This window comes from Ursus arctos, unplaced genomic scaffold (genome assembly GCF_023065955.2).
Source record: "Ursus arctos isolate Adak ecotype North America unplaced genomic scaffold, UrsArc2.0 scaffold_3, whole genome shotgun sequence".
Taxonomy (NCBI): Eukaryota; Metazoa; Chordata; class Mammalia; order Carnivora; family Ursidae; genus Ursus; species Ursus arctos.
Genome location: NW_026622985.1, coordinates 85,045,336 through 85,066,602, shown reverse-complemented (window position 1 = coordinate 85,066,602; position 21,267 = coordinate 85,045,336). Strand labels below are relative to the sequence as shown.

The following is a 21,267-nucleotide window of genomic DNA, read 5'->3' as shown; positions in this document are numbered from 1 at the left end:
TCCATTAGGCGGGTAAGCACCAAGAATATGAACAGAAACTACTTCAAGAATTATATAAGTTAAACCCCAATTTTCTTCAACTATCTACGGGTTCAGTTGATAAGAATAAGAACAAAGTGACTCCACTGCAGAGGTATGATACGTAAGTACCGATATTAGTATAATCAGACACCTTACCTTCATCTCTGTCGATCCTCTCTTCTCATTTTACATCTTCTTCAGGCAGAATTCTTCTTGACAGTGTCTATCATTTGTGCAGAATTGTTGCATTATATAGGAAATGTTGAGTCACAGTTTCTGGGTTTGAATGTTTGCTGCCTGCTGCTCCCTGGTAATACTTCAGATGAGCCTCTTGATGGCTACCCCTTTGCGTTGATTTGCACATTGCCCTGGACCCTGGGAACACCCTCCTTGAAAAAAAAAAGGAATTAAGGGATGTTGGTTAATGACAGGCTCTTATTACCTAATTAAGGTTCCCCCCCCCCGATATAATGAGGGGGAACACATTGTAAAAGGGGGAGTGGGAGTTATCTGGAACATTGTATGTTGAGGAAACAAATATTTGTGATTTTCTAGTCGCAGGAATCATTAACGTCTTATGTCCTCTGAATGAGGAGGATTCAGAATCTTATTCATCTATGAAACAACTTATTTTTGTGTAGACCTGTATTATGTCAATGTTTAAATAAATTTATAGTCTAAGGTACTGAGTCTCATTCTGATATGGTAATCTTCACATTTTGGGTTATATTTGGTTATGGCCTGTCAGAAAATGGTATGATTAATAAAAACAATAATTTTGGGGTTGTACTCTATCCTGAATGTTCCTTAAGTTTGATGTGTTAGGACCTTGTAATTTTTTTTTAATTTGGTAAGTTTAATTTTTATAAAATGAATTCATTTAAAGTAAATAGCTATAATTAATTTAGGTGTGTTGATTTTCTTTTTTTAAAAACTTATTCCAAAGTTAAATTTGTTTAAAGTGATATTCTAAATGTCTGGTTGTTACTTGTTATAGTCTAGCATTTAGCACTAAGGTAATATAAGGGCCGTTTTTCAAATATAGCTAATAATAACTATATACATTGTTGTCAGGTCAGTTTCTTCAACTACTTATTCTTGTATTTAAATTCTTGAAGTCCTTGTTAAATTATTCACTTCGATGGTAAAGATTATTTAAAAGGCTATCAAGATTTGTTTATATACACACCCTCATATGCACATGTACATACACGTGTATATAAATATATATATAAGAGGCCACAAAGCAAAACATAAAATTACTGTATAGTAAACTATGTGAAATTTGTTTATATCAAAGCTAAGAATTAAAGCTAAGTCCGAAAGAAATCTTTTCGAAATGATAAACTTTGACCCTTTCCGTTGATTTTTTTGTACCTACTCCTTTCTACTCCTCGATGTTTATTTTATTATGAACCATATTCTATTACTTACCTCATTGGTTGCTAGCTCAGTAGTGCTTCATATAAGAATGGGGTTATTGTAGTAAAAAATTATTTCAGATGCTTTTAACGTTTATATACATCACTGTTTTCATTAAAAATGTCATTCTAATTAAAACCATATTCTGGGTTTATAGCCCCTAGAGAATTCAGACCAGAAATTTAAAATTTAGATTATCTCTTTGAGATAATGTTTTTTATTTCTCAAATACAAAAGTAATATGTTTCTACTTAAGAAAATTTGGAAAATATATAAAAGCATACGGAAGAAAGTAAATATTGTATGTGATCTCAATACTCAAGACATTTTCCCTGAAAATGATTTGATGTGTTTCCTGCAGTGTGTATTTCTTTGTAGTCCTTTTCCTTCTTGTGAATGTATATATACCAAAATACATTGGTTTGTTATGTTTCAAAGCTTAATACTCATTATTATGAATATTTTCCTTTGTCATGAAAACATAATTTTTTATGGCTGCATGGTATTTCATTATACATGAGCATTTGAAATTTATTAAAGCAACCTCCTGATGGTGTATATTATTTTCATTTTGGTGCTCTTATTTATGACACTGTGATGAACATTTTTTCATATAAACATTTTGGTTATAGCTTTGATGCTCTTTGAAGTAGAACTGCTGAGTCAAAGATGATGAGTACCTATTTCCTTGAATTGAATATTTTTTCTGCACATTTTCCAATTTGATAAAAAAGCTGTCTCATTTTAATTTGTATCTGATTAATAGAGTGAATGAACTTCTTATAGATTGTGAATCGTATCTGTTTGTTATGTTTTATTGATGTATTTAAGTGTTGTATGTGCATTATATAGAACTCACTTTTCCCAATTAGTTGACCATTCTATTTGTGTTTCAAAGTACTTGAATTTATAAATCAATTTTGGAAGAATTTCTGTTCTGCAATATAACATTGAGTTTTCTTAGCCATTAGTATGGTATATCTCTCCAAGTCTTTTGTGTCTCTTAGAAAAGAATTTGTTGGTGTGTTTTTCCTGCTTTATTGTATTGCATCTCCCACCACCACCTCTTCCTATTTGAGAATTTCGAGGCTAAAAATTAAAGACCAGTGTTAGAAAGTGGTGCTCTCAGGCATCCTTGTCTCATTCTTTATAGGGCTATCTCCCTATTTTATAAGACTGTCTCCAGTGTTTTATTCGCTTGTAAATGTGATTTTGACCATTTATTTGCGATAATGACAATACCCTGTTATTGTTAATTTGTTGAGTTTTTTTCTTTAGATTGAAAGTGAAAATTGACATTTACTAAATGTCCTTTTGGCATTTATAACAAGTACTTAGTTTTTCTTCATCTTATTTTTTTGTGATCAGTTATTATTAGATTTACTAATATATTATTGACTTTGCCTTCATATAAAGTACAGTCAGAGCACATTTATAACTATTTCAGTATCAGGAGGGGAATGTCTAGATACCACGGAGTAAAAAGGAAGAGAAAGGGAGATTTAAAACAACGTACTCATTTAATAACTGCCCAAAGCCAGTGTTACTGAACCCTCAGCTAGGACCAGAATGAATTTTGACATGGTTACCTGTGCTTTGCATAAGTCCACAATATAGGGAGGTTTCTTTGGGGATGGAGAAGGGTTATTTTTTGTTGGTTTAATTCAGGTCCCCCAAATTTAAGGACAGTTGATGGCCCAAGGTACAGACAGTTCTTGTTTTGGCAAGCTCCTGTAGCTTGTTTTCTTTCCATGCCAACCCCTGCAAAAGATTAAGTTCACCTGACTGTCAGTACTACTGAAGGTCTGCTTTGGTCTCCATTTCCACATTTTCACTATACAGGGTATAGTGGTGGGGATGAATTTGTAGATAATTTCCTTCTTCCCATAGGGAAGACTTGTCAAGTTAGAAAGATGAACAGTATGACTCTTTCCATGGTCCTACCCAGGAGATACGTTTTTCTTATTCAGGATAAGTTGAGAATTAAGCTTTCTAGGGAAAAAAGAAAAAGAATGGTTTCTTTCTGTCTCTTCTCATCATTCACATGTAGTGAATAGCAGTTCTACAAGAATTGCAGGAAAACAAAACCTGGAACCTTATGAATTGACACTAAACCTAAAATGTAGTTTCCTCTTATTTCTAATTAAGCCAGAGCACAAATATTAAAGAGTATCATATCTACTGAATCCTCACTGAACCCTGACATGGTCCTGATACACATATATAAGTGAAGTTTCTGTAGTGTGTCTTATACCTGTTTTACTTAAATGAACAATAAATTATAAGAGGGAATATGTCATTTGTTCTCACCACCCCCCATTATGATGCATTCCAGAGTATGTCAGTTAGATGGGGTATAGATGTGCTACTTTTCTATATTAATGTTACTTTGAAATGATGAATACAAATGATGAGATAAGGCATGAAGTAGTGATGCTTAAGGACTGGCTGTTTTAAGTTTGGGACTTTGAAATACCTTCATTTAGGTTGAGACACTGTGCCCCACCTGAAAACTGTGAAAGGAATAGTAGCTAGATGGGCTGCTGTGCCCAGGGACAGTGCAGAGGCCTACATAAGAATTTGGGGAGCAAATTACTGGGTATATAAATCACTCAAGGTAAGTGGTTATGACTTGATATTGTAGCTTAGACAAGCCACCATTGAAGGAGTGTGGGGATGTTCACCTTCAAACTTAGGTGAGAAGAGGGTTGGTGTCTTTTGTGCGCCTTCAGTCTCAGCTGTCCAGTGTGGTACATATCATTGTTACCTTACTACTTATTGGCAAGGAAAACTGGGCCTGGCGAGTCTCAGAGAGTTTAAATAATTCACCAGTGTCCTACACAAATAAGTGACAGATCAGATTCTGACCAAAGTTTCTGTCATTTTGATGCCCAGGCTCATTCTCCCACTCTGCCACTGCTCTGTCTAGAAAAGGTAAAATTCTTAAGAGACTTTTAACATGAATCAGAAACTCTAACCTGAATCAAACTAATTGACTTAAGGAAGACTGTGTCGCAAGTAATATGTAGTTTGACCTTGAAGATCTCGGGTCTGTAAGGCTTATTATCTCAGGATAAATTGGATATACTATACACCCAAGGAGTTAATGGTATTTTAAGCAAAAGCTTATTCTTAAACCACGGTTTGGTGGCAGTAGAGGAAAAGCTAAAGAAAGGAAAATGGCTATAGGAATTTGTCAGTTTTTATTACATCAAAGGAGAATGCATGTCTTTTTAAAAACATGGCTTATCTATATTGAAAATCAGGTATAAGCTTTGATAGACTGCGGGCATAGTCAGAGTGCCTTATTTATTCAGCAGAATGGTAGTGTTCCCTGCATGAATCTTGTTTTCCTACCCCGACATCATTTGGTCAGGTATGATTTAGAAAAGGTACAGTCCAGAGACTTGTTGAAAATAGTCTCGCATAGAGCTTGTTAAATCATGAATAGGCTTTGGCACATCTGTGAACTCTCTGAAATTTATCAGACAGTGTGTGTGTGTGTGTGTGTGTGTGTGTGTGTGTGTGTGTACATTTTTCTGGAGAGAGGACCCATGACCTAATAATAATTATAGATTACACTAGTGTGTGCTGGTACTTACAGATAGAGGTGATTTCAGCAGTGATTCTCAAACTATGGACAGGTGCCATGAGAGGTGGCCTATATTTTTTTAAAAAAATGGATCCCGAAAAAGGCAATTCCCCCTTTTATAATAGATAAATGGTTTGTAGTTCCCTTTTTTTTTTAACATGAAACTCAGAGCTACTTATTAGTAAACTAAGTAGATGAATTAGTAAGATTTATGAAAATTGGGTGTGTATATTAAAATTAGTGAGCTAAAAGATTTTTCTGACCTTTTTTCTCAGAGTCTTTTTTCTTATTTCTCTTAAGAAATTTTATTCCCATTCTGTATTTGGAAATACAAAGTTACTGCACATGTGCACATACATACTGGAAAACTAGTAAGCGAGTTCTGGTGTCCTATTCCACCTACGTAGAATATTTTCAAAAAAGTTAGAGAGCCACTGGTATTTTTTTTTTCCAGAGGGTGGGGTATAATGAGTGTGGGGGGATGGATAGTTAAATGAGCAATTGTGTGTTTAAATTCTATTTAAGTATATAGTATCTTTTAAAAGATTAACCTTTATTACTGAAATACAAAATTAAAATGAATAGATGGAGACAGTTTTACTGGCTGCTTTTGAAAGCTGGCCATAGCCTGTATGTTCAGGATGGTGGATGTTTATCTTTCAACTTTAATATTAAGAATAATTGAAAAAAAAAAGAATAATTGAATTTTTTTTTTTTACTAGTAATCAAAACATTTATTTTCACTCATGCTCAGTACATCCTGGAATTATTGAGAAAATTCCAGTTAAAAATCATACTTGCCAAACTATAATCAGTTCAGATTATTGACACATTTTTTTCTTACCATGTTAATAGCTCATTGTGCCACATTATGTAAAAGGTGGCCATATTTTAGTAGTAAAGTAATACTTGAAATGTTAATGTATATTTGAAGCCTGTATCAAATAAACTCTGTAAAGGCAAGCTACCTGTCTGTAACTTAAATTTGTCCGTTGCAGTAGCAAAAGTTGACTCAGTTATTTAAGACGGGCAAGCACGAAAAATTAAAATGAATTCTTCTAAATGAATATGGAGTATTTAATTTAGGAGCAGTGTGAATATGTATTTGTATATACAGTAACATGTCAGTGAAATTTGGAAATGTCCATTATATTGACTTTAAATTATACCTTACTTCTGAAATGCAACCATAATTAGCACAGTCATGGAGACTTTGTCTTTTCAGTGTGACGAACATGAGAACTAGACCTTCTCAGTATTTTTTCTGTCCCGCTCCCAGTCTGGAAAGTGGTCTTTTCTTTGATTTTTCTCCTATGTAACTACTTGTTTTATGTTGCAAATTTTAGAAAGCCGCCAAGAGACTCTTTTCAGGAATTTGGTGGCATCTCCACCGAGAAGTAGAAAGAAGTCAAATCTGAACACTGTCTTTGGGGCAAGTTAGAAGCTAGCATCTGAAGATCCAAACAGGTGTAGCGGTGTCACACTGCCTACTTGCAGATACTTGTAGATCGTAGTTTCTTTATCTGTAAAACCTTTTGAATTTGATACTAATGATTCCTTCTAGCTTTATAATCCAGTAACAGTGTTCCTCTTCACTTGCACTAGTGTAGTAATATCAGATATCAGGTGTTGCAGTTTAGACTAAATGAATCAGCATCTCCAGAAACAGATTCTGAATACACACTCTATATTTTTATATTTCAAAAAAATAAATAACACATTTTTTTTTAACGCCCCATAGCACTGGATTCCAAATTTCGGGTTAGTTGAAAAATATTTACTCCTGAGAAATCTGTAATCTCACTATAGATTTCAGAACTATTTAGGACTAGAACTTTAAAAAAAACTCAGTAAGACTATTTATATGAAGATGTTACATGTTTACAAATTTTCATTTACAGATATTTACACACACAGCATTGCCTTCTGGAAATACCTTGATTGTGTTATGACACCCACCTACCTTTTAGAACTGCTTAGTCCCTAACACTTGAATCCAGTGCTTTTCAGTCAGTTGTGTGGTATTTAAAGACGTTAGGTGTTTTGATTTCTCTTTCTCTCAGCATTATTACTGGGCAACGATGATTCCAAGGCTAACAATACCATTCCTTCAGTTCTTGGACCAAATGAACTCTTGAGTGTGCCTGCTGCAGCCAGGACCCTGAGTGCTTGTTGCTACAGCAGAACTTGTGAAAATTCTATTGGGACTGTCAGGCCTTTCCTCAGGGCCCTACCCAGTTGGCTGAGATGATGTTTAATCTCTCTAATTCTGATTCAGGCTCAGAGGGCTCAGTCGGAGCAAGGAGAGGCAGACCTCAAAGTACCTGTGGAGAGCCAGCAGCAGGAGATTGAATCCTGGAACCTGGAATTAAGTGCTAAGATGGAGAAGCTGGTGAAATCCATCAGCCAACTGAAAGACCACAAGGATGTCTTCTACCTCTGATAGAAGACGCAGCCCCAGTGAGGATGTCCTCTTTAGACCTCCATGAGACCAGACATTAGCAGCTTCTGGAGGAAACCCCATGAATTGGACAAAAAGAAAAGGGAGGTTCTGGATGCCTTTAAAGCACTGCTAAGCCAATTACCTATCCCAATCAAGCTACTGCCAGAGTTGGAGGCATAGAAAGTCAAGCAGCAAAATGCCTGCATTGGAGCCCACCTGGACCACAGATGGAACAGTTGGAGAAGTTTTCACAGCTGGAGGAAAGCTGTTGTTTTTCATCTGTATTAGGTGCTGGAGGAGCTGAAGGGACTGAGTCACCTGGTTAGCTATCAGGATGACTCTCTAACCAAAGAGGTGAACCTGCTGAAGGTCCTGTTTACAGAGTTGCTGAAGTGTCTACTTCACAAAGCCTTTGTGGTAGAAACCCAGCCTTGCATGCCCCAAACTCCCCACCAGCCCTTCATCTTCAAGAGTGGGAAGAAGTTTACTGTCCTACAAGGCTGCTGATGAGATTCCAGGAAGGCAGTGGGTCACTGACTACTGAAGTCCCCATTGACAGGAATCCTCAGTTATAAGGTCTCCAGAAGTTCAGCATTCTGACTTCAAACAAGAAAACTTTGACCCCTGAGAAGGGGCAGAGTCAGGGTTTAATGTGTAATTTTGGCTACCTAACTCTGGTAGAACAACATTCAGTTGGCTCCAGAAAGGGCAGCGTTAGGGGCTGCTGAGAGTGACAGGGGAACTGCACATTATCAGCATCATGGTTGGATACACCTACCAGGGTCTGAAGCAAGAGCCAAAAACAGATACCCTTTGTGTGATTATTTCTAACATGAAGCTACTCAATTGCTTGGGCCTTGGTTCTCTGGTTCAGTCTGCTCAGCTTAAACCTTCAGAATCAGCAGTCTTTTCTAGCACCCCGCCCAAAGCCCTCTTGGAGCTTGCTGGGCCCTGCTCTCAGTTGGCAGTTCTCCTCCTGGTTTGGCCGAGACCTTGACCTGGAGCAGCTGAGCATGCTGAGGGACAAGCTGGGCAGAACTCTAGGATCGAGGGTATATTGTCCTGGGCTGACTTCACTAAGCAAGAGAGCACCACCGCCTCCCCATGCAAGCTACCATTCTGGACATCATTGCACAAAAATCTGTACCTGGTACATGACCACCTGAGGAATCTGTGGAGTGATGGCCATATCATGGGCTTTGTGAGCTGGAGCCAGGAGCACTAGCTGCTGAAGAAGACCCATCTCTGCTGCCTTCCTACTACATTTCAGTGAGTCATTGGAAGGGGGCATTACCTGCTCCAGTGTGGAACATGAGGACAGTGATGAGGTGATTTACTCTGTGCCGCCCAACAGCAGGGAGGTACTGCCGTCACTCCTGCTGACCGAACTCATCCAGCACGACCAACTGCTTACTGAGGGAGAACATACATGAGAATATGCTGTACTTCCTCCACCCCTGGATCCCCTGGAGTGAGGCTTTTGGGTATTACCACCAGGAGAAAGTTAATCCCCAGGAACAGAGGAAATACCTGAAACATAAGCTCCTTGTGCTGTCTGTAGACGGGTGGATGAGTGGCAACAACCACTGGAGCTTAAGCTGGAGCCAGAATTGGATTCATTAGAGCTGGAGCCCGGATGGCATAAGGGCCAGTCAGAGCTAGGCCTGGAGTTAGAGCCACTGCTTGAGGCAGGACTGGATCTGGGGCCAGCACTGGAGTCCACACTAGGCACAGTGGCACAAAGAGTGCCTGAGCCAATCCTGGGACCAGAACTGAAGCTGGAGCCTATTCTAGAGCCATTCCCAGGGAACCCCAGGAGACAACTACCGTTGCTCTATGATATGCTTCTAGTGTAATTTGAGATGCAAATGAAAGTGGGGCCCCTGTGCGTTTTGGTGTTTCCTGCTTGTGTTAGAGAAACAGACTTCTTCAGAAAGAGGCCTTTCTGAATCGAAGTGGCTAATAAACTTTGTGCTGACCTAGAAAAGAAAAGAAAACCTGTAGATTTTTTGTTTACTTGTTTTTAAATAAAAAAGCCCTGTGCAGTTTATTTTAGTGTACCCGATCTTCTTTTATCTGATATCATGAGGACTTGGCAGTTCTTGACCAGAGAATAGTCCATTTCATGGAGTAGGTGTCTTTCTTCCTTATAAATATGGTATTTATTAAAGTTTATTTTACTTTCTTAACCTTCTTGGCGTGATAATGGGTTGGTGGATGTTGAATATAAAACAGCAAATACTTAATATGGCTATAACTTAAGCAGACAGAGAGCTTGATGAGGAAGGAAGTTCAACACCTAGTACTAGGGAAGTTGTGAGAACTCGGACTTGTTAGTGGTAGCTTTGATATAAGTGTTACCTGTCCAGCCATTAGAGATCCAAGGAGTTCACATTTATTGGAACTGGAATTTGTAAATATATTTTTCTTTCTCCTGAAATTATACAGGCATTTGCAGGGATTCTCCCATCTGTATTTTCTTTTGCACTGATAAAGTTGCACTTACAATGGCAGCTTTAACTATAATTGACTTTTTGCAGCCCACATAGGAAATAAAAACAATTTCTAGTTGTATCATTATTCTTAAAGCTTTTCATTTATTATTCCTTGAATAGTTAATTTTAAGGTAAATTGAAGAATATATTAAAATTGAGTGGAACATAAGCTTACTGATACTTTGTTCCAATCCTGGTTTTTTTAGCAGCTGTCTTTGGTTTGATGACACTGATCTAGAAATTTTTAAGCATCTTCGGTAAACCTTTCCCTTGTAAAGCATCAAATGCTATCAGTCAGTAGTTATGAAACCTCAATTGGCATGGTGGACTAGATGATATAAGTTGTTCTCATTAGTTGCAATCCAGAAACAACATCAAGATTTATTCTGAATGCAGTATTTTGATATATTGCCCTTTACATTAGAGACTAACCTTACCTATATTGAAAATTACTATTTAGTGCTCGTTAGTGGTGGTGGCTGAAAACCTGAACTGAGATGAAGACACTGCAATTCTTCCTTTGTACTGTCTTGCTTTCATCCTTTTGTTTCCATTATTTCTGTTTCCCCTACCTTTAAGCCTTTGTTCTCATAAGAATAGTGCAAGTTTGGGGACTAAGGTGGAGTAGTTAGCACCAAGATTCTGTCTCCCCACCTGGACAACAATTGCACTGGGAGAATCTGTCTGATGTAGCTATTTTGGAACTCTGAAATCTGTTGAAGGCTTGCAAATTCCATAGAAAGACTTGGGTTAATTTTGGTCAGTTTCAGCTCTTAGGCCAAAGCAGCTATCTATCCTCTACCCCCAGTCATGTGGCAGGCAGCAGTGTACATATTCCTGGAGCAGACTGCATTAGCTTGCAGGAGCGAGGGTGGGCAAACAGACCCTGTCTTTCTTATATTGAGGATCTTTACTCTAATTGCTGATTACTGCTTCTGATCACAGAGGTGCAGACAAAGAAGCAGGCAACCATTGTTGCAAGCCCCTCCTCCTCTGGCTGAAATGATACCAGGGGACTTAAAGGACTAGTGCCCTTCCCCTCTTTTCCCCTTTCAGTTTTTCCTTTTTCTCCTTGGGTAGTAGATATTAAAGACTAGGACATTCAAAAACAACTGCATATATGGGGAAATGTAGGGTTTATGCATGGCCAGAAAAAGGCTCAGAAAAGACCTAAGAACACTTTAAATTTATACCTAGGGTTGATCTTTTGCACAGAGACAGCCTGCAAAAAAGTAAACAACACAAAAAGCAAACAGTTTAAGGGGGAGAACCTGATTTCTAGAGGTACTATGTTACTAGGCTGAAATGGCCAGTGTTCAATAAAAAATCACAGTTACGCATGTAAAAGAAACAGAAAAGCATGGCTTATTCAAAAGAAAAGAATGATCAACAGAAGCTGTCCCTGAAAAAAACCCAATGGCAGATACAGTAGACAAAGACTTTTAAAGCAACTCTTTTAAAGATTCCTAAGGAACTGAAAGAAGCTGTGGAGAAAGTACGAAAAAAAAGTATGAACAAAAGGGAAATATCAATAAAAAAGTAGGAAACCAAAAAGAAATTCTCGATCTGAGAAGTACAGTAATTTAAATGAAAAATTCACTAGAGGATTCAAAGGCAGATTTGATTAGGTAGAAGAATCTGTGAACTTGAAGAAAAGGCAATGGAAATATTATGATGAGTTTGAGGAACACAAAGAGAAAAGACTGAAGAAAAGCAAACAGAGCCTAAGGGACCTGTGGGACACCATCGAGCAGACCAGTGTATGCATTGTCAGAGTTCCAGAAGGAGAAGAGAGAGAAAGATGCAGAGAGAATATTTGGGGGGGGGGGAAGCTGAACACTTCCCAAATTTGATGAAAGAAATGAATATAAACATGGGACAACCTTAAGGAACTCTAATTAAAATGAACTCAAAGAGACGAACATTGACATACATGGTTTTCAATCAAAAATCATTCAAAATTTCATAATCAAAAAAAGTCAAATCAAAATTTTAGTAAAAAGCCAAAGACAAGAAGAATCTTGAAAGCAGCAGGAGTTGCTAATCATCATGTGGAAGGATTCTTCAATAAGATTATCGGCATATTTCTCATGAGAAACTATGAAGGCCAGAAGACAGTGGGCCAATATATTCAGAGTGCTAAGAGACAAAAACTGTCAACCAAGAATTCTCTATCCAGCAAAACTGTCCTTAAAGAGTGTGAGAGAAATTAAGACATTCCCACCTTAACAAAAACTGAGGGAGTTCGTGATCTCTAGATGTGCCCGCAAGAAATGCTCAAGGGAGTCCTGCAAGGTGAAATGAAAGGACACTAGTAAAGGTAAATAAATGGGCAAATATAAAAACTAGTGTGCTTGTAACAATGGTTTGTAACTATACTTTGTTTCCTACATGATTTAAGAAACCAGTACATTTAAGGTTCAATATATTAGTGTAAAAACTAAAAGGGGTTGGGATTGAACTGTAAAGGAGCAGAGTTTTTGTATGTTATTGAAATTAAGTTGATATAAATTTAGAGTATTAAAACTTTAGGATGTTAAATATAATTCCCATGATAACAAAGAAAGTAGCTCTAAGATATACACAAAAGGAGATGAGAAAGGAATTTAAACATTTCGCTAGAAAAATGTCAGCTAAACACAAAAGAAGACAGTAATGGAGGAATTTGAAGGGGGGGAAGCTATAAGGCATGTAGAAATCAAATGGCATAAAGGGCATGATCACTACCTTATCAGTAATTACTCTAAATGTAAATGAATTCAACTCTAGTCAAAAGACAAATTGGCAGAATGGATAAAGACACATGATCCAACTATATGCTATCTACAGGAGACTCACATTAGACCTAGAGACACAAACAGGTTGAAAGTGAAAGGATGAGAAAAGATAATTCATGAATATAGTACACGAGAGAGGTCAGGGGTGGCTATTCTATCAAACAAAATAGACTTTAAATCAAGAGAGACAAAGGACATTGTATATTAATACAGCAAGATGATAGAACAGTTTAAACCTTTATGCACCTAAGGCCCAAGCATCAAAATATGTGAAGCAAAAGCTCACAGATTTGAAGGGAGAGGTAGTTCTACAATAGTAGTTGAAGACTTCAGTACCCCACTCACAAGAACGGATATAATAACCAGATAGAAGATCAGTAAGGAGACAATTTATTTTTAAAAAATATTTTTAAATTAATTTATTTGCGAGAGAATGAGCACACGAGCGGGAGAAGGGGCAGAGGGACTAGGAGAAGCAGACTCCCCACTGAGAAGGGAGCCTGACTTGGGGCTCGATCCTGGGACTCCGGGATCATGACCTGAGCCAAAAGCAGACACTTAACCGACTGAGCCACCCAGGCGCCCCACTAAGGAGAGAATTTAAACAATAGAATAACTCAGCTGAATCTGACAGACACATATAGAACACTCTCTCCAACAACAGAATACACATCATTCTCAAGTTTACATGGACATTTTCCAGGATAAGATTGTATGTTAGGCCACAAATTAGGTGTCAGTAGATTTAAAAATCTAGATACCATACTGGATAAAGTTAGAAATCATTATCAAAAGGAAATCTGGAAAATTCAAAAAATTGTGGAAATTAACACTCTTAACTAATGGATTAAAGAGAAAAATCACAAGGGAAATTGGAAAATACTTAGAAATGAATGAAAATGTAAGTAAAACATCAAAACTTATGGGAAATCGCAAAGGGGATGCGAAGAGGGAAATTTAGAGCTATAAATGCTTACGTTAAAAAACGGATAAGACTCAAAGTCAATAACCTTACTTTACAACTTAAGGAAATAAAAAAATTAAAAAAAAAAAAAAAACTAGACCCAAAGCTTGCAGAAGGAAGGAAGTAAAGATTAAAGCAGAGGAAGATGAAATAGTAGAAAAACAGTAGAGAAAAACAGTGAAACTGAAAGTTGGTTCTTTGAAAAGATCAACAAAATCGACAAACCTTCAGTTAGATTTAGATTATGAAAAACCACAGAAAAGGCTCAAATTTTACTAAAATCAGAAATGAAAGTGGGGATATTACTGCAGATTCTACAGAAATAAAAAAAATTATAAGAGAATACTGTGAACAGTTGTATGCCAACACACTGGATAACCTAGATGAAATGGACAAATCCCTAGAAACACAAAACCTACCAAAACTATTATGAAGAAATTGAAAAATATGAGTAGACATATAATTACTAAGGTGATCAAATCACTAATCAAAAATTTTCCAACAAAGAAAATGTGAATTCTACCAGACATTTAAAGAGGAACTAATACTAGTCTTTCTCAAACTTTTCCAAAAAATTGAGGAGGAGGGACCATTTCCTAACTCATTCTGAGGCCAGCATAACTCTGGTACCAGTGCCAAAGACACCACAGACCAGAACTCCTTGTTTACATTGATGCAAAAATCTTCAAGAAAATGCTATCAAACAGAATCCAGCACATTAAAAGAGTTATAAACCATGATAAAGTGGGGGTATATTCCTGGAATGCAAGAATGGTTTAACATAAAAAAAAATTGAGCAATTTGATGTGTCATATCAACAGAATGTAGGATAAAAAACACGATACCTCAATTGATGCAGAAAAAACATTTGACAAAATTGAACACCCTTTTCATGACAAACAACCTAGGAAGGAAACTACCTCAACATAATAAAAACTGTATATGAAGAACTCACAGTGAACATCATACTCGGTGGTGAAAGACTGAAAGCTTTCCCTCTACAGTGAGGAACAAGGCAAATGACCACTTTTACCACTTCTGTTCAACACATTATTGGATGTTCCAGCCATAGCAATTAGCCAAGAAAAAGAAGAGACATCTAAATAGAAAAAGAATAAGTAATATTATCTCTTTGTAGATAGTATGGTCTTAATATGTAGACGGTCCTACGGATTCCACACACAAAATAAACAAATGGTTAAAACTGATAAATGAATTTAGTACAGGGTACAAAGTCAACACACAAATCAGTTGTATTTCTAAATGTGAACAATGAATAGTTGAAAAGGAAATTACAAAAATAATTCTGTTCACGACAGTGTCAAGAAAAATAAAATACTTAGAAATTTCTAAGCAAGGAAGTTAAAGATTTATACAATGAAAATACAAAACATTGCTGAAAGAAATTAAAAATACATAAAGGAAAACACATCCCATGTTCATGGATTGGAAGACTGTATTATTAAAATGTTGCTTTTACCCAAAGCTATCTACACAGTGCATTCCATATCAAAATCCCAGTGATTTTTTTTTTTAAAGATGTACTTATTTTAGGGAGAGAGCAAACAAGCGGAAGGGGTCAAGGGAGAGAGAGAGAGAATCTCAAGCAGACTCAGTGCTGAGCACGGAGCCCAGCATGGGCCTTAATCTCACCACCCTGAGATCATGACCTGAACTGAAACCAAGAGTCAGACACTTAACCGACTGCGCTGCCCAGGTGCTCCAGTGATGGTGTTTGTTTGATGGTGGGTTTTTTTGCAGACAGACAAACCCATCCTAAAATTCATGTGGAATCTCAAAGGACCCCCGAATAGCCAAAATAATCTTGAAAAAAAAAAACTGGAGGGCCCACAGCTCCTAATTTCTAAGCATAACTGCAAATCTGCAGTAATGTAAACAGCATGGGATTGCCATGAAGACAGATACATATTCCAGTAGAGTAGAAAAGAGAACCCAGAAATAAACCATCACATATAGGGTCAAATGATTTTTAACAAAGGTACCAAGACCCTTTTCCCCTGTGGGGGAAAGAAAAGTCTTTTCAACAAACGGTGCTGGGAAAACTGGGTATCTACATGCAAAAGAATGAAGTTGGACCCTTACCTAAGACCATACTCAAAAATTCAAAATGGATCAATGACCTAATTGTAAGACCTAAAATAATTATTGACTATAAATAAAGTGAGAAACTTAGGCAAGCTCAGGAAGGTAAGTTTATTCAGGAATAGCAGAGGGACTGCAATGTGGAACAAGCAAACTGTAGCATGCTACAGGCGAGTCCATTGAAGGTTTTTTGGTAGGTTGTATTTATGGGCAAGGAATGGAAAGGGGAGAGTTCAGTTAAGAGTACGCTAAAATCAAAAACAGGAAATCAGCCTTGAAAATTTTCCTGACCAAACGAAAATCATTCCAGTCACACAAACAAAGCTCAAGTCGTCCCATTATGTGAGGTCAATCCAGTTTGAGCCATGTTCCATCCATTCCTCTGGCAAAACTTCCCAAGGTCGATATAGGACAACCTCTGATCATCCTCCCACCCAAGAAAATTTCAACACTGTCCACTTTCTGTAAATCAGACATTTTGGAGGAATCAGTCTTTTAGTCCTTAGGTTTACCTTCCTGGGGGCACATGGGTGAAATTATCCATCTTATATTCTCCGGTTCTATTTTAGATTGAAATTCTTTCACACAACAGGGGCGCCTGGGTGGCACAGCGGTTAAGCGTCTGCCTTCAGCTCAGGGCGTGATCCCGGCGTTATGGGATCGAGCCCCACATCGGGCTCCTCCGCTGTGAGCCTGCTTCTTCCTCTCCCACTCCCCCTGCTTGTGTTCCCTCTCTCACTGGCTGTGTCTATCTCTGTCAAATAAATAAATAAAATCTTCAAAAAAAAATTTCTTTCACACAACAAAACCACTAAAAGAAAACACATGACTAAAGCTTTACAACATTGGATTTGGCAATGATTTCTTGGCTGGGACACCAAAGGCACAGGTAACAAAAGAAAAAATAGACAAATTGGACTTAATGAAAATTTTTAAATTTTGTGACTCAAAAGACACTGTCCATAGTAAAAAGGCAACCCACAGAATGGGAGAAAATACTTGTAAGTCATATGTCTGAGAAAAGGTTAATAACCATAATATATGGAGCACTCCTAAAACACAGCAACAAAATCAAGTACCCTAATGCAAAAATAGACAAAGGACTTGAATAGACATTTCTGCAAAGAAGATAGACAGATGGTCATTGAGCACATGAGAAGATGCTGAACATCACTAATCATTAGGGCAATGCAAATCAGAACTATAATGAGATACCTCCTTAGATGCATTAGTGTGGCTACCACCAAAAAAGCAGAAAACAGAATCACTAAGTTCTGTATCTAAATGTAAATAAAAACTTGAAACAGTAAAAAAAGGAAAAAATAAAAGTAAAAAAGCAGAAAACAATGAGAGTTGGAAGGGATGTGGAAAATTGGAACCCTTGTGCTCTATGGGTGGGCATAAAAAAATGGTACAGCTACTGTGGGAAACAGTATGGCAGTTCCTTAAAAATTAAAAATAGAATTACCATATGACCCATCAGTTCCAGTTCTGGGTATACAGCAAAAAGAATTGAAAGCAGTACCTTGAAGAGATATTTGTGCACTTATGTGCTAGCTCGCAGTAGCTTAAACATGGAAGCAGTCCAAGTGTCCGTGGCGAGATGCACGGACAAGCAAAATGTGGTATAAATACAAAGTAGTATTCAGCTCTAAAAGGAAGGAAAAGAAATACTCTATGATTCCACTTATGTGAGTTATTTAGAGTAGTCAAAATTATAATGACTGGGAGGGAGGAGAAAATGGGGAGTTTATAGAATTTCAGTTTTATGAGATAAAAAGAGATGGGGATAGATGGTGGTGATGGTTGTACAACAAGTTGGAATGTATTTAATACCACTGAACTGTGCACTTACAAATGGTTAAGTAGATTTTATATTAAGTCTGCTTTACCACAATAAAAAATTTTTTTAGAAAATGTAACAAGTTCTTCTCATATCATCTGTACTATGTTCCAGTCTGTTCTTCATGCCACCACCAATCTTTCTAATACTGTTTTGTTTATATCATTTCTATGCTCAACAGTTTCTCTTAGCCCCTGGTGTCTACCCTTTGGCTATCTTTACCTCCCACTGTTGTCAAAATCATCCTGTGTGTTAGCTAAAGTAATTACTTAACTAATTACTTAACTTTTTCCCAAACCCATCTGTGACTTTTTGATGCATGGTACACTTGCTATTCCTACCTTTAATGTTCTTTTCTCCTTTTTCCCTTCCCTCTCCTAATGTATAAATCTTTTTGAGGATCTGCATAAATTTGAACTCCCCTAGGAAATGTTTCTAATTGCCCCACTTATGGTGGCTTCTCTTTCTTTTAAAGACCTGTGGAATTTATGGTTTAAACAATTCACATAGTAATCGGCACTGGTTGATATTTGTTGGTATGTACCTATCTCATTTCCCCAAATGTCTCCAAACTTAGTGGGCTCTAAGCTATATCTTAAAATTATTTGTAATAGCCATTTGACCATAAAATGAATTGATGGTATTGCTGTTTCGTGAAAATAATAACTAAAGGTGCTATTTAGTGAATCCCAGACCTATTTGTCAAGAGTCACAAGCATCTGGTGATGTTTATGCAGAAGATACGCTGGGTATTGTCGTTGGGTACTAGCCCTTGTTAAATTTTTCTAGAGTAATTAAATGTGGTACCAGTAAATTGTCTGGCTATCAGGGTAACTTTGTATATATTTCTAGCCAATAAAATAATTTTGAGAAATTTGGAATCTTAATTTGTTTTGCTCTAATATGTAATATCATATTAATATTTGGGTACTAATACTTATCTTTTATTCATGTGGTAGGTTAAATACAGTTATGGAAATGCCTCGCTAGGTCACTGTTGTAATACTTGTAAAGATTTTGTTTTGTTTTTAAGTCATCAATTCTGTGTTACTTTATTGTTGTACTGCATTTTCCCTATATGGAAGTCAAGTTTTATGTCTTTGTTTAAGAGTAAATAGTTTACACAAAAGTTTCTGTTTTGTGTGTGTGCATTTATACACACATATATGCCTTCTTCAGGGTTGTAAGTAGGATATTGAAGTAGTAAAGGAAATTTATTGCTCTTAAGAACCTGTAGAGAACATTTGAGTGACTTTTATGCCCTCTGTTAAACACCTGGAAAAATAGGTGAGTATTATTTCAAGAATTTTAATGGGGAATGTGTTTATCATGTGCACAAAACCGAATAATGGGTTAAATTTTTGACGTACAGTAGTACTCATTTTAGGCAGGACTTTTTTTTTCATAAGTTATTGTTTCACCCATTGTTTTTGGAGAATCTAATTAGAATATAAGTTGTTCAAGGGTATGAATTTGATCTTTTATTTCTTTGTATCCTCAACATCTCAGCTAATATCTTTACATCATAGTGCATCAACAAATGTTAAGATAATAAAATGTCTGTTTTTCTGGCTTTTGGGGAGTTTGTTTTCATTGTGTGAGAATGACTTTACTCTGATTTTATTTGATGTGTTTTCTTTTTACAGCCCCATTGACAAACCTTCAGATTCTCTCAGTATAGGGAATGGTGATAATTCCCAGCAGGTAAGATTTTGATTCTGTATCGCTTCATTTATCTTCATTCCCTGAAACGGCATTCTAAGCAAGTGAATTTTCTAGGTAGTCGGAAATACTTCAAATACTGAGACAATTTAAAAATACTGTTAGTGGGTATCTTTTTAAAATCTATTATAAATAGTCTTCCTTTCTTCCGTAGAATATACTGCATAAGAGTATAATTTAGCCCTTTCTTGATGACTCAGAATTATCCTTATGACCACATGTTCTATTGTACCGTGTGGTGATATATTAGTGTCCTAAGAATCCACTGATACTACTGGTCTTTTTGACCCTACTCCAGAATGGTCTCAGACTAGCATGCCTTCTTCATTCTTGATTTTAAGAGTTGTTTCTCTGCTATATACACTCCCCTTGTTGCTTGTTGTCAACTTTAATTTTCTGTTTCTCACAGCGTCCTTGCCCAACAGTTTTCCCTTTCCCCCAAACGACTGTGGGCTTTGAAATAATAAACCAAATAGTTCAGAGTTGTATCCACATTGATACTGAGTGAGGCCTTAATCTTTGTATACTCCTTTGTATCATCTTGTCTAGGTGTGTGTTTTTCACTGCATAAGCTTCTGTACACCTTCTTACATTGGTACAGAAAAATGTACTTTTAATCTGTTCTATAAAGAATGGCCAGTTTCCCACAATGTTTGTGAGAAACTCGAGGATCTAAAATACACTGCTTTTCCAGAATTTTTGCTCACAAGTTCCAGAAAAGAATTTGAAAATCTGTATATCCTTTGTATATTTTAGGTTAACATTAAAGATTTTTTTCATATTAACTTAAGAATCACTGTAAAGGATGTAATTTTCAGGATATTGTAAATATTGGTATTTTAAATAAAAGCACTACATTGCTTTTTAATAAGTATCTAAGGGATTCAAATATCAGAATATCTTGTGCTCTCATTCATTTAAAAAAATACACACTTTTTTTTACATCATTCTGTGTTCTTCTTGAACTCATTCTTCTACTTCTGCCATTACAGAATTTTATCTTAATACAGTATAGTTTATTCTTGACAGGCATATACCTCTCTCAAAAATAGACATGAATTTTCACTTGGAAACAATACTTTTTTCTGAGACAAGGCCTTAAATGCCAATTTTCTTTCTTTTTAAAATTTTTTAAAAAGATTTATTTATTTGTGTGAGAGAGAGAGAAACTTAAGTAGACTCCCCGCTGAGCACAGAGCCTGTTGTGGGGCACAATCTCAGGACCCTGAGATCATGACCTGAGCTGAAACCATGAGTCGGATGCTTAACTGACTGCACAACCCAGGTGTCCCCCAACTAACTTTCTTCTGAATTTTTATTCATAGCTTTTATTTGATCAAAGCAACTTGTATAAATGCAGATTTTGATAAAAATTAATCATTAAATACAAACACTAAAATTATATTGGAAATTTATTTCTTAATGAGATGGCTAGGGCTATTTAAAAATTGGTTTTCATGGGGCGCCTAAGTGGCTCAGTTGGTTAAGTATCTGCCTTCAGCTCAAATCATGATCCTAGAATCCTGGAATCGAGCCCTGGTCGGGCTCCCTGCTCAGCATGAAGTCTACTTTTCCCTCTCCCTCTGCCCCACCCTCCTTGTGTGAGCTTGTGTGCTCTCTCTTTCTCTCTCAAATAAATAAAATCTTAAAAAAAAAAACAAAACTAAAATTGGTTTTCATGTATCCATGGATGAATATTACCTGTTGGTACAAGGAGACAAGTTTCAACAGCAATGTTAGTCATGTTTTCATTTTTGTAAAAACATGTCAGTGCTGAGGTGTCTTATTTATATAAGTGGTTGGAAGAAAGAGTATTATCTCATTATCAAATTTTTGAACTCCTTCTGAATTAAATACCTAAGAATCATAAAGATTTATCACAAAA

At 36.6% G+C, this 21,267-nt stretch overlaps 1 protein-coding gene across 12 annotated transcripts in view; it reads left to right on the top strand.

Annotated features, from left to right (window-relative positions):
- CNOT4 (CCR4-NOT transcription complex subunit 4) overlaps positions 1–21,267 on the top strand; it is a 137,917-nt gene that overhangs the window by 81,777 nt on the left and 34,873 nt on the right. For 6 of the 12 annotated variants that reach the window (XM_026511579.4, XM_026511566.4, XM_048212724.2 and 3 more), the window contains 2 exons: positions 9–142; positions 19,307–19,364. In XM_026511579.4, coding sequence (XP_026367364.1) covers positions 9–142; positions 19,307–19,364 — 192 coding nt within the window. The remainder of the gene's footprint in view (positions 1–8; positions 143–19,306; positions 19,365–21,267) is intronic. The other 6 variants (XM_026511583.4, XM_026511577.4, XM_048212725.2 and 3 more) reach the window with 1 other exon arrangement.